General features: G+C 47.3%; 1 protein-coding gene across 1 annotated transcript in view; it reads right to left on the bottom strand.

Annotated features, from left to right (window-relative positions):
* Positions 1 to 357: 357 nt before the first annotated feature.
* Positions 358 to 14,353, bottom strand: part of CHD5 (chromodomain helicase DNA binding protein 5) — a 1,029,381-nt gene continuing 1,015,385 nt past the window's right edge. The window contains exon 41 of the mRNA XM_086921723.1: positions 358 to 1,238. Coding sequence (XP_086777849.1) covers positions 1,120 to 1,238 — 119 coding nt within the window. The 3' untranslated portion in view covers positions 358 to 1,119. The remainder of the gene's footprint in view (positions 1,239 to 14,353) is intronic.

Here is a 14,353-nt window from a genome sequence, read left to right as displayed (position 1 = left end):
GCATTTGGGGCTCACAGTATTATGATTAATTATATTGATCAATTATCAACTTTGCAATATTTCACTTGCCACATCCCCGGAATTATCCTATATTCGCCGTGTTCAATTTACCCCTTTATCCCTCTACACAGCCCCCTTTCTTTTCTATTTTTTAATTTTTCATCCCATTCTATTCAACCTTCTACTTCTCCCCTACTCTCTTCATTTACCTTTTTCTCCTTTCCTTTGTACTTCATTTTCGTTTCTCTGTCTGGTCACTCCCATTGTTTACATGATGCAATAGTCACATACAACATAGTACCAGAAACCTTTTTTAAACATTCTCTTATGCTTTTTCGATTTCGTTTTTTCAGGTATTGAATCTTTCATTCGTAATATTTTACGTACTGCTACAACTTTTTGATTTTTGTTTTCATACCAGACCCAGTATTCAAACCGTGGTCTGATTTTTTTATGTAAACCATAATCTCCAACTTGGTATTTACCAATTAAATTTGTTTCATAAATCTAACACACTAATCTTGCTACATGTGGTTTTACCTTCCCAAACTTTCTGCTAAGCAGAACAAAGTTGAACTTTATAAGATCCAGGAAATGCCTTGCATTGGAACCTCACTGGCCGTACATCCTCTAGTCTGAAAAATTTGAATAAAATCGAGTTATATTTTGTCCTGCCAAATTCGTTGATTTCGTCTGAGTTGCCAGCTCAACCATACATATCAATGCAGGAGTCAATTGTTCGGACATTTTTTGAGGACCTAAAGTGCACATGCAAATATTTAAACACAAAAATGAACAAAAAACAGATTATTTTAGCGAAAGAGGAACTAAGTGCTGATTCTACCAGTTAGGACAAGTTTTCTGGGCAAGATACAATTTTCGTTCATTTCGATAGTCTGCACATGGATAAAAACAAACATAAATACTGCCATTTTAAAACCCCTCAGAACTCATGAATGGGTTACCAATACAAGCTGTTCAAGTCTTCAATAAGAAAGTGCAAAACATGTACAAGGAAAGAAAATCCTTTCTAACGAGAAGTTCATTTACATAACTTTTGAAGAACACTTTAAATATGAAAATGGCTGCCTTGAGGGACAACTTCCTGTTGAGTGAAATTTAGTCTTCGACGCAGATGACGCCATTTTGCTTCCCTTTGCGGTCAAGGGATGAATTGTCTTTCAGTGAATCAGCAAAATTTCTATCTGCTTTGCTTACTGAAGAACCGTTGGAAGTTGCTGTAAAAAAAAAATAAGTGAATTATGTTATATTTGTCTGGAAAATATTGTGATATATTCAGGTCACAAATATGGACATTAGAATTTGTATCAGGATCGCTGAAAATTGCTTTAGGGTTACTAGAATGTGCTATGCTGGCAGGACACCTAGGTTCAAGCCTAGGGCAGGACCCTGGCTGAAAGTGACGCCGCCCTGCTAGTCCTTCGGGCGGTTGTAAGCCTGAGCAACCGGGGGCTTGCCTGGATACGCTCCGCCCTTAAAAATTTTGTAGAAAAAACAGGAGTGTGGCCCATATACCAAGTCGGGATTGGGGTTCAAAGGTTTATATAGATACAGTATCCCAACAGGTAAAACTTAGAAAGACAATTGTTAAGGTATGCACAAAGCATTACATAAGCGAGTAAATAAGGAGACAATTATTCCAAAGATTTGTATGCAAAAATTACTTATATATTTGGTTCAAAACAGGGAAAAAGGGCAAGTTAGAATACTTAGAGCAGCATGAATTATCAAAAGTTTTTGAAATGACAACCAAAAGTATACTTGGTGCTCAATTATGTACAAGTGATGGCTGGCGACGCAAGTGAAGGGGTGAAACAGCGTAGGCGGCGCAATGTGAGCAAGGTGCAAATATTATACAGTGAGTGGCTCAGTGTGTGACATATTTAAGGTGACTTCAAATTGCAATTCCGTAGAGCCACACAGGATATTGCGCCTCAATTGGCACTGTGGTGTCGACGACGTTTCGGTCCCTGATCAATTGGGACCATCTTCAGGACGGGGTTGTCTCATTTTCAATGCTGGAGGGGCCCCGGAGGAGAGGTCCGGCGAACTGGCTGGGGCACAATTCAAGCTGATCTGGGGCAGGGCTGTTGGCGCTGTGGCGCCTTGGTGCAGGCGTCAGATTAATAAAAGAAACCAGGGCGTTCCGGTGGGCGAAACCTGTGAGCCTGGAGGGGCAAGGTCCAGGAAGTCACTGCCTCGGGATGTCTCGCTGGATTGATTCCAACCCTGCGGTCGGATTAGCCCAGATCGCCCCACTGGACGAAATTGATTCCGGCCCGACTGCCATTCAATTGTTTTTTCCCCCATCGTTGAGATCTACCGGCACCAGAAGCGAACCTTGCCCCTCCAGGCTCACAGGTTTCGCCCACCGGAACGCCCTGGTTTCTTTTATTGATCTGACGCCTGCACCAAGGAGACACGGCGTCAACAGCCCTGCCCCAGAGCAGCTTGAATCGTGCCCCTGCGAGTTCGCCGGACCTCTCCTCCGGGTCCCCTCCAGCATTGAAAATGAGACAACCCCGTCCTGAAGATGGTCCCAATTGATCAGGGACCGAAACATCGTCGATTCCACAGTGCCAATTGAGGCGCAATATCCTGTGCGGCTCTACGGAATTGTGATTTGTGATTTGAAGTCACCTTAAATATGTCACACACTGAGCCACTCACTGTATAATATTTGCACCTTGCTCAGATTGCGCCGCCTACGCTGTTTCACCCCTTCACTTGCGTTGCCAGCCATCACTTGTACATAATTGAGCACCAAGTATACTTTCGGTTGTCATTCCAAAATCTTTGATAATTCTTGCTGCTCTAAGTATTCTAACTTGCCCTTTTTCCCTGTTTTGAACCAAGTAATTTTTGCATACAAATCTTTGGAATACTTGTCTCCTTATTTACTTGCTTATGTAATGCTTTGTGCATACCTTAACAATTGTCTTTCTAAGTTTTACCTGTTGGGATACTGTATCTACATAAACCGCCCTTAAAAAGGCATGAGTAAAATTGATGGACTAGGGGTGCATAGTATGTAAGGGGGCTAATCCCCACATAAATGGGCGCACCGATTGCGGTGCAGTTTGGCTCATCTGGCGAGCCGGGCAGCTTAGGTTAGTTACCGCAGCCTGCCCTTGGATCGCCCGAAAGTTAACCCACCAAGTTGGCATACTCCTTTTAATAAACCTGCAGCAAACAGTTTTTCCAAAAAAACCTTGTGTGGACTTTTTATTTTGCTCAGCGCGACTATTATTGCTAGGCGGGGGGGTTATCGATATCAGCACTAACTGCTATTGCCTCAGTTAAACAGACAAGTTCCAGAATGCATTGCTTTGTTAACTGAAAGCCAAGACTGGAAACATGTGGTCTTGCCATCATGGAGAGATCTGGCAAACCTACCTGCTTGAAATGACAATACAAAGCTTGCAAAACAATCTTAGAATTTGTGCTCCAAAAAAATACGAAACACTTTAAAATCATCCATAGTAAAATAAAACTCACAGAGGCAACTCATCTTAAATAAATATGAGCTGCCAATTATTAAATGTCTGAAACAGCTTTAACAAAATGTGCAACTCTCTTGCATTTTTATTGGTATTAACCAGCAAACACTTTCAAAAGACTTCCTCTATAGATCAAGAAGACCAGACCCCAAATTCATTAAAATGGCTTCCAGAAGAATCAAGTTTTTGACAGGAAAGTATTGAAGCTTTTTTCCTACAACATTTTAATATTCTTTGGCTCATATTTGCTCAAGATACTTTGATGAAATGACTTTTAATTACATATGAATTGGAATTTTAAAGCATTTCGTCCAAGAATAACAAAGGGTACTGTGTGTCCTGTGTGCCTTTTTTAATAGCAAACAAATAGATACAATGATTTGCATCACTTTATGCCAGGCAAGCACCCTCGCAACATATTAGTAAATAGCCCCTTCTGGGGTTCTTATTATTGTATGAAGTTTGAGACTTTTTTGTCAAGTTGATTTTAATCTTTTATGTGTTGTGATTTGTATTAAAGTTTTGTGAAACCAAATAGTACAATAAACTAAAGTCCGGATTTACTAAGGGCTGCAGGACTTTTGCGTGGTGCCGCACCTGCTGGGTTTTATAATGGTTAGTAAATAAATCCAATTTTTTGTGCCACACTAGACCCAACACAAAATCCTAGTAAATAAGCTCCTTAGACTTTTAGATATCTGCTCTTTAGTTGTGTAGGTGAGTGAAATCACTCAGCCTAACATTGCAGTTCACTCACCTGACTTCAGGGAGGGCCTTAGAAAGTACTGAGTACTGTGGAGTTTCAACAAAAAGAGCCACAGTGATAAAAATAGAACCAATGCTTTCCTTTGTATTAGCCCAGAAAAACCATTAAAGCCTTACCCAGAAAATAAGTACCAGGGTTGTAGACTCTTCACTCTTAAAGTCCTGTCTAGAAAAGAACTCCTTGTTCAATCCTTATCCAGAAACACACTATGCATTGTTAAAACTCTGTCTTGAAAAGAACTCATTAGCCTCAAAACCATGATCAGAAAAAAATCATTGTTGAAGCCATGTCCAGAAAACAATTCCTCACTTTGAAGACTTGTCTTCTACTCACTGTCAACATCTTGTCCAGAAAGTAACTTCACACCATTAAGGCCTTGTTCAGAGAAATACCTTGGGGCAGATTTATGAGGCCCTTGCGCCTCTTTGCGCCGCAATTGCGTCACTTTATTTGACGCAACGGTGGCGCAAACAATGCGCTCTATTTACAACATGACGCATCTAGGAGATGCGTCACGTTGTAAAGCCCTGTGCCATAAGGAGGCGTTCCTGCGCAGGGGGGGGGCGTTCCTGCGCAGGAACGCCTCCTAAAAGTGGCTGAGTGAAATCTATAAGATTTCACTCAGTCACTTTCAGGCCAATGCTGCGTCAAAACCCTGTGCCTGCTTGAAGCAGGCGTAGGTCTTGACGCAGCATTGTGAAGATGGGCACCCCCGAGCCTTGCTGGAGCTGTGTCACGCTTGCGACGCAACTCCAGCAATGCGCCACCTTTACGGCACAGATGCGTCACGCATCTGTGCCATTTTTGCCCTATGGTGCGCCGCATTGTAAATGCGGCGCACCATGGGTGGCGGAGCTGTGGCGCACATTAACTGGCGCATCCCTGGGGATGCGCCAGTTAACATAAAATTGCCCCCTTGTCTATAGAAGAATGCATGCCTGTTAAAGATTTGCTCAGAATAGAACTATTCACATTTATAGCTTGGTGTCCTCCTCGCTGCTAATGTCATGTCTAGAATTGAGCCTTTCTTGTGGTTGGCCCAACCTAGACAAAAAATACATGCCCTTCCATTTTAACACTGCCGTTTTGGTCTTTTCCAAGAACTAGTAGCTCATGCATTCTTTCAATCAGTTCATTGGCTAAGATACTAACTCTAGAGATGTGATGTCTAATTTCAGCATTGGCATGTGAACATGTGCAGTGCAATATGGCACTAAATAACATACATATGTCAAAACACAAATGTAATGTAAATTAATTTCAACAGACCTGTCCTAGTTACACTCTTCTACTAACAATGTAATCTTGGGCTGGTTCTGTTATGCAGAGTTTCTAATCCCTGCATTAATGCTATGTAAAAACTGTGTAAAACACAAACACATCACACAAAAGGCCAGACTCCACCTGTGTGTTGATTCTTAGCCACATGAAATTGCATACATCAGTGGGTGTACTGCACCTGTATGATGTTTTAAAAAAACAGGAAAACAAGTCACAGGTCATGCCAGTCCCTCATCCCAATCTTACATGCAAGACAGGCTGCCCTGCATGTGTAAACAGGAAGCCTGATCTGGAAGTGCAAATGCTGTTTAGGTTCTGCCTACTTGACAGAGCATGCACTGTCTGTTGTGAGGTATATTATGGGCTTAGCAAGATCATACAAGGTTGGAGCCCACCCCTTGCCTAACATTGGTTGGATTTACTGTCACTCCTATATTCCTGCTTCTTCTTTAATGGCTGGTCCATCATCTTGTGTTTATTCCTCCCGTGGAGAATTGCCTCTTTACAATGCATTTGATTGCCTGCTTATTTTTTCCTTTAGCCATGCTGCACATCATTGTGAATACTGTAGAGCATGGGTGTTAGAAATTGAGGTTTCTAGTTGGCAGAGTATACACCCCGTCCAAATAGAAGCCACAATACTAGTCAGGGTAAGTCAGATACACAATCTAAATCAACCTGCATCCACCCTCTGGTAGCTTGGCACAGAGCAGTCAGGCTTAACTTAAGAGGCAATGTTTAAAGTATTTGTGCAAACTTTAATTACAGTAACATTGTGAAAGCACCACAAACGACTCCACACTGGTATAGTAAAATAGACAACATTTATCTGAGTGAAACAAGACCAATAAGACAAAAATCCAATAAGTAGAACTTGAGATGTGAATTTCTAAAGATTAACTGCAAAAAACGTGCTTAGAAGACACTAACAGTCAAAAGGTTACTTTGAGGTCGCAAGGGAATGGTGCAAATCCAAAGTTCGAGCAGACCGCGATGGAGCGCAAACTGGATAAAGAACCCAAGCAGGGCTCTCTGAAAAAGCACGTCAGAGTTGGGTCTTGAGGAGGGGGAAAGGATCTGTGCTGCGTCGACCTCAAACCTCACAGATGGTGTCGACGGATCGGCGGTGGCGGCGAACCTCACAGTCAGGTCAATGCATTGTCGATGAACTGTGCAGGGATGTCCTTGGACTGCATCGGCGTCGGAGGGTACTGCGTCCGTTCTGATCGGTACACAGGTGATGATGAGTTCATTTTTGTAGAGGCACCTGCAGAATCCACTTCTGAGGCCCAGGACTAGAGGGGACACCTCAGGCAAGAGTAGGAATCAAAGATGGCAGTGTCCAACAGCACCAGCAGAGTTGCAAGAAGTCTTTTGTGTCCCTGAGACGTCAGAAAACAGGAGGCAAGCCAGCAAGCCCTTGGAGAAGCTTGGTTTCAAGGATGTAGAGAGCAGGTCTAGTCCCTCTCACTTCCAGGCAGGAAGCAGCAGGCCAACACAGAAGAACAGGTAGCAAAGTGGCAGTCCCTCCAATAACATAACAATCAGCAGGCAGCAGGCCTACCCAGCAAAGCAGGTAGCAAAGTGACAGTCCCTCCTGCAGCACAGCAGATCTTCTTCCATGCAGAATGGATTGGTTCCAGCAAAGTTCTAATTTGGTGGTGTCAGGAGTCCAGTACTTATACCCAAACATGCCTTTGAAGTGGGGGAGACATCAAATGATCCTTTGAAGATCACAAGGTCCCTGCCTTTCCTGCCCTGGCCCCAGACTCACTACAGGGTGGCATGCAGCTCTTTGTGTGGTGACAGGCACAGCCCTATTCAGGTATCGGTGTCAACCCCTCCCTCCTATACATCCTCAGGGACAGCCGCGGTCGGCAGTAGGAGTTCCTGCAGGGCGATGACGTGGGGAGGGGCAGGGTGGGGGGTAATAATGTATGGATTACGGAGTTTAATAGGTAAGTAAACATATAAATAAATACATCGAATTTCATTGCGTGCACTGCATCACTAAATGCGATGCAATGCGCACAAAAAAAATGTTTTATTTATTTATATGTTTACTTACCTGTTAAACTCTGTAGTCTAAACATTACAACTCCCCACCCTTGCCCTCCCCCTCCCCACATCACCGCCCTGCAGGAACTCCTACTGTTGACCGCGGCTGCTCAGGAAGGCCCATTAGTTTGTGATGGGCCATCAGAATGCAAATGTCACATCCCACCTCCCTTTTTGTGACTGTCTAGAGAGAATGCACCCACCCCAGATGTGTATTCAGAGACAGGCAGAGGCACATAATAGTTAAAGTAAGATAATGCCAACTTTGTAAAAGTGACATTTGAAGTCTTACAATTTATAATACACCTTTCCTATAAGTTTTGATTTAAAACAAAAACAATCTTTTTATTAACAAAACAACAAAGAAAAACATCAGGTGACATCAGCAGCTCTTATACTTGTCAATGGTACATTTCCATACTTTAGGATAAATGTAAATGTAAATGTAAATGTCCAGTATTTGTAAAGCGCGAACAATTACCCCAAGGTATCAAGGCGCTGGGGGCCGTCGGGAAGATTAAGCGAGCTATTGCCCAGAGTCACATGGTGCTGAGCAGACCCCTGCCGCCGGAGCAGGGGATCGAACCGTGATCCCCAGCATCCAGCGTCAGTCACCCTGGCCGCTGCACCACACCTCTTCCACTCACATGGTGCTGGGCAGACCCCTGCCGCCGGAGCCGGCAGGGGTAATAAATACATATCATTGGTGTTGGATCACGGGGACTCATGCGCCTCCACTGCCTCTAGACGTATCGGGGGTACAGATATCTCCACGATATCGATTCCAAGTCCCCCATACCTTCCCCCATTTCTCAGGGCAATCCTTGACCACATAGAATGACCTCTCCCTCAACATGCACCAATCCAAGTCTTCACAACCCGAGGCGGCTGACTGGCTCCCCACAGCTGGGCAATGTTACGTTTAGCTACCATACATGCCAACGTTACCCATTGCCTCTCATACACATTCAGATCTGTGGGTCCCTAGATGTTTAATATGCACCTACCGGCCTCCGGCCTTATCACATCCCCTAGGACCTCTGGCAGCATATCAAGAATCCTCACCCAATGCTCCTGTACCGCCGTACAGTGCCACAAGATATGCATGAAAGTCCTAAGCTCTCCGTACCCCCTACGATACTCCCCACTTGACCCATTCGAACCAGATGAGGCCCCGTGACATATGACCTGAGTAGGATCTTCAGTTGCACTCATCTGTATTGCTACTACCTTTGGAGAGGAGACCGCCTCCCGCCAATCTTCGTCATCTAGCTCCAATCCATCTGTACTCCAGTGCGTCCGGAGAAGTACCAAAGGCTCCTCCATTTTATTTAAGAGCTTTTTATATATTAGTGAGATAGTCTTCTCTGGGAGGTGCCCGTCCAACACTCGGTCTTCGAGAGGGGAAGCATCAGGGAGCGTCGTGTCTCTAGGAATATGAGCAAGCAGAGCATGTCTCATCTGGAGGTAACAATAGAGCTCTATGTCGTGTAGGTGATATTGTTGCTTGAGGGAATCAAATGTATGAACCGTGCCCTCCCTCCAAACATCTTTGATCTGCGTGATCCCGATGAGATGCCATTTGTCAAACCCCTTGGATTTCCATAAACTTCCAAGCTTCTCCGAACTCCATAATGGGGTGGCAAGTGTGGGCCTCCCCTCCCACTTGAGCTGTCTATTGGCCCCGTGCCACACCTGCACGTGTGCGCCGTTGGTCCCACAAGGGGAAACCGGCAAGGTCTGGCATAGAGCACCCTTTTAAGTCACCCCCAGGCACCTGCCAGTGGTCCATAGCATATCCCGGATCCCCAGGGGGGACCGTACATGACATGATTCACTGCCACCAACTGGGAGGCCCAATATTATTTTCGTAGATCCGGCAATCCTATACCCCATCATACCAGGGGAGAGTGAGCCTAGAAAACGTTATTCAGCGCCTATCATCCCATAGAAGCTGCCTATGGAGGGCCCCTATCTCCCTGAAATAGGCTGACGGTACTGGGTCCATTGTGTTCTGGAGTGCATTTAAGAATCTGGGAAGGGGCATCATCTTACAAAGCACCGCTCTGCCCAATAGGGAGAGGGATAGAGCCTTCCAACGAGCCACGTCCCGCTTAAATCGAGTCAAGGGGGGCCCAGATTGTTGGCATACCGTAACTTCGGGTCAAGCGTGACATAGATACCGAAGTATCGAAACCCAATCGGCTCAATTTGTATCGGGCAGGTCTGCGGGATTACCGACGGGTCGCCTCTGAGAACGAAGAGCACTGATTTCGACCAGTTAATTGCAAAACCGGAGTACCTCCCGAATATCGCAAGCACATCCAGGAAACACATCAGGGTGCCCCTAGGATTAGTGAGGTAAAGCAGGATATCGTTGGTGTATAATGAAATTTTGTCCTCCCACTCTAACGTCCACCGCATGCCTCGTATTGATCTGTCCCACCAAACCCACGCCGCCAGGGGCTCTAAGGCCAGAGCAAACAGGAGTGGGGACAAGGGACATCCCTGTCTCGTGCCCCTGCCAAGGGGAAAGTCGGCAGACTTACGATTGTTTACAACCACTCTGGCTAGGGGTTCGCATACAAGATACGCACCCAGCTAATAAACTCCGGTCCAATGCCCATCTTCCCCAATACCGCAAACAGGTAGGGCCACTCGACCCTATCAAATGCCATGGTGGCGTCCAGTGACACCAGCACCGCCGGCTCCTGGATCGTTGGGGTCCTACCCAATATCCCATGCAGCCTGAGCAGATTGAGGGCCATATTACGGCGCAGCATGCAGCCGGATGGGTCCAGGTGAATCAAGGTAATGATCACTTTGGCTAACCTTGTTGCGAGCAGCTTCACCAGGATTTTAGGCTCAGCATTGAGCAATGAGATAGGTCTCTATGATGAACAGAGAGTCTTGGGCTTACCCTCTTTGTGGATAACTACAATGTTTGCCACCCACTGGTCATAAGGGAGCTGACCCCTCTCTCTACTCTCTTCAAGCATGGACTGAGCAAACTGAGCCAGCTTATTAGCACTCAGTTTATGTTCTATGGGAATTCTGTTCAGGCCAGTGGCCTTCCCGGAGTGTACTCCTCTGATAGCCAGCACCACCTCATCGTTTGTAAGAGAGGAGTCCAAATATTCCCGATTGTCATCCCATAGCGTAGGCATCTAGATGTCCTTGATCATTGCACTGTTTTCCTCTTCCGTGTACCCCCCGACTGAGGTATACAACCGCCGTAATATTCTGAGAATTCATCCGCTACTGCTTGTGGGTCAATGACTATATTGGAGTTAGCTCCCTGCAATTCTGGTACCAGCCACGATGCCCACCCCCCTTCTCAAGTCACGCTATTAGTTTACCAGCTTTATCTCAGTGCTCGTACACCCTGCTTTGAGTATCCTCGTTCTGCGCTCTAGCCCTGTCCATAGCCAGGCCTCTATATTCATGTTGTTGCAATTTTAAATGGTGTATACCTTCGGGGTTGCTGTCCTGGACACCTCAGATTCCAACTTCGTCACTTCCGCCTCCGCCTTCTCCATTTCCAGCTGACATTTATTTTTTTTCTCCGCAATCAATTATAAAACCTCCCCCCGAATAACAGTTTTATATGCCTCCCACAGGGTCTGTGCAGAGTCCACTGTATCCCTATTCTCTTGGAAGTATCTCTCCATGATCTTGACAACCTCTTTCTTGGTGCCAGGGTCCTTCAAGTGCCACGAGCTGATAGGGGCCACCCTACCAACATCATTCTGACCAGTTTCGAACCGGAGCCAAACGGGAGAGTGGTCAGAGATCACCCTCCCCAGATGTCGCGCCTCCCGAACCGCGGCAGCCTGGGCTGCCGGTACCAGTATATTGGCTATTCTAGAGAGGCTGAGATGTGTGGCGGACACGTGCGTATAATGCATCCCAGACGGATTACGTAACCTCCAACCATCTACAAGCCCCATTGTTTCTAAAAAGTCGGGAAGCCACTTCTGCGCTGGTCTCAATGCTCGGGCCGGGTGTCTGTCCGTCTCCCCGTCCACCACCGCAATAAAGTCTCCCCCCAACACCAGGCCCAACGGCAAAGTAAGTATGATAGTGCCCAGGTCACGAAATGTATCGGACTGGAGCCCGGGCAGACATAAATAGACTCAAAAGTAACTGTCTTCCCTTCCCACTGCCCTGAAACTCCAATATATTGACCTCGCTGATCAGACCATGTGGCCTGAATGGTTAGGGGAAAAGAGTTTTTCACGAAGACCCCAAACCCCCTGGACCCCGCGGTAAACCCAGCATTTGCTACAAACTTGTAACCCCCTTTGTGTAGGGCCATGCAACGATTGCCAATGAGATGGGTCTCCTGCAGTAACACTACGTCAGGGGAATGTCGTCTAATCAACTGGTAGACCATGCCCCTCTTGATTCTGTCCCTAGGCCGTTCACATTCCAACTAAGCATATTTACCCCGATCCCCGTCTAACATTTGAAATTTAACCGGCATGAACACCCTACAGTCATAGCGTAGTCACCTGATGCAAAAAGGAAGAAAAAAGGGAAAAAACACATTTCAAGCGATTCAGCATGCAGTATAATCCAAAACCAAAAAACCCCATCTGCCCCGACCCCGCCCACCCTCCCTGCACCCCTGCATACGGCTAACGCCCACCCCCAACTAGCAGTGTGCCTGTCGCCCAATACCTAACCTATGCACTATCTAAAGGTAGTAAATGAGGAGGAAAACCATTGCCCCCCCCTCCTCCAGCCCCCCAGAACACATCCCCAAACTCTGGGGTAGTCCACAGCAATCATACAGTCAACCAGGTCTAATGGAGGAATTAGCTGCGGGACCGCCCCATCCCTAACACTCCCACAACATAAAAATTCCTACGGCCTTCCTCATTCCTGCGGTTCCTCTCCTCCACCTCGATCTCGCCGTTCCAGTCCTGTCGCATGTCTGTTGTCCATCCAGTCTGAAGCCACCTCCGTGTTGTCAAAAAACCAGGCCCTCCCTTCAAGTTCCACACACAGCCGGGCCGGAAACATCATGGCATACTTTAGTCCCTTCTCCCTGAGTTTCCTCTTCACTGGAAGAAAACTTTGCCTTTGTTTTTGCACCACCTGGGTGAAGTCTGGGAAGAGGAAGAGCGTAGCATTTTCGAACCGCAGAGGGTCCCTGCACAAGCCGCCTGCAGAATCGCATCTCTATCGGGGAAATTCCATACTCGCACAATCATTGGCCGAGGGGGTGCTCCAGGCCTAGGCCTCCCCCCTGGCACCCTGTGGACACGCTCAATCGTAAAGAAGTTGCTCAGACCCTTGGGCTTGAGGTGATTGAGGACAATGTCTTCCATGAACAAAACCGGTGCCGGGCCCTCTGATTTCCCGGGCACCCCAACTATGTTGTTACGCATGACTCTTCCTTCGTAGTCGTTGAGCTTCCGGTCTATCAGGTCACGAGAAGTCATGAGATCACGCACCTCCTGCTGCAGCAGCGCCATGTCATCGATTAGGCTAGCAGTCTTGATGTCGAGCAATTTTACTTTTTCACTCGCCTTTGTAAGATCCGCCCGTATCAAGTTTACCTCAATGTCCAATTTATTGTCCAATGATTCAATTTTTTGTCCTAATGAAGATTGGACCCCATTTATAGCCGCCATGACATCCGTGAGCGTTGGTTCAGCTGGAGAACCCAAAAAGTCATCCCCCGTCGACTTGGCCCTCTTCGGATCGGTAGAGGAGCCTTTAGGCAACGTGTAGCAGTCTAGCTTGTTAGACTGAATATGTTTCGACCCTTCAGAGGACCTGGGCAAGGCCCTGTCAGTATCTGGCTTGGTCGCCATCAGGGCGTCTGCCTCTCTCCGTCTCGAGCTGTGGATCACAACAAATCTCCCGGGGTCTGGGATCCCTGGGCGTACCATGAGTCTTCTGTCTTCTCCGTACCCATCGACCACACCATCGCGGTCCAATTAGCCAGGCTGCCACCTGCCCACGTGCCCCAGTCAACAAGCAGGGACGCAAGCAGTCTCCACCAGCAACACCAGTGTCGATGAAGGTCTCCCAGAAAACACCACAGCTGGTACTCCACCACGAGGACCCGCAGCTTCAGTTTCAGGAGCACTTCAGTGTTGCGTGTTCCAGTCCACAATAGTGGGGGGACGAAATAACGGGTCAACCAGGGCCACTCCCTCCGCGAACCTCACAGTGTCCACCTTGCTGTCAAATGGCCGCAAGCAGCCTCCGTCCCCCGTCACTGGGGCGCAATGTTTGCAGGCTCAAGAGCAGTACCACCGGCAACGCGGTCCAAGTAGTCATGCGCGCTCCTCCATCGCTGCCACCGCCAAAAAGTCCGACCACAGCACCCAACGACTTCCACAGGGGTCGAGTACACTTGATTGGAGTCCCCACCAGGCCCTTCGCCAACTTGCAGCACCGGTTTCTTCCTGGCAGCCGGACTCCACAATTGCCGTCGGCCACTTGTTTCCCTGCATCCACCACGGCGCTCCTAGGGTCACCTGCTCTCAACTATCCCAAAGTCTTCACCCACTGCTCCTCAAATCGCCCCGTGCGGGCAGGTCAATAGAGCCTAGTCTCTGTGGCCACCAGGGCCGCCACTGCTAATCCACGGTCCTCCAAAGTGCACCAGGTGCTGTGCCCCCACCAGATGTCGCAGCCCCCGAGGCGCACCATGCAAGTTCACGCGAGCAACTTCCCAGCACTGTGCATGAAGGCATGAATGAGCTCA

This window comes from Lissotriton vulgaris, chromosome 5 (genome assembly GCF_964263255.1).
Source record: "Lissotriton vulgaris chromosome 5, aLisVul1.2, whole genome shotgun sequence".
NCBI lineage: Eukaryota > Metazoa > Chordata > Amphibia > Caudata > Salamandridae > Lissotriton > Lissotriton vulgaris.
The sequence above is the reverse complement of the archived record's forward strand: the minus strand, read 5'-3'. Positions and strand labels throughout refer to the sequence as shown.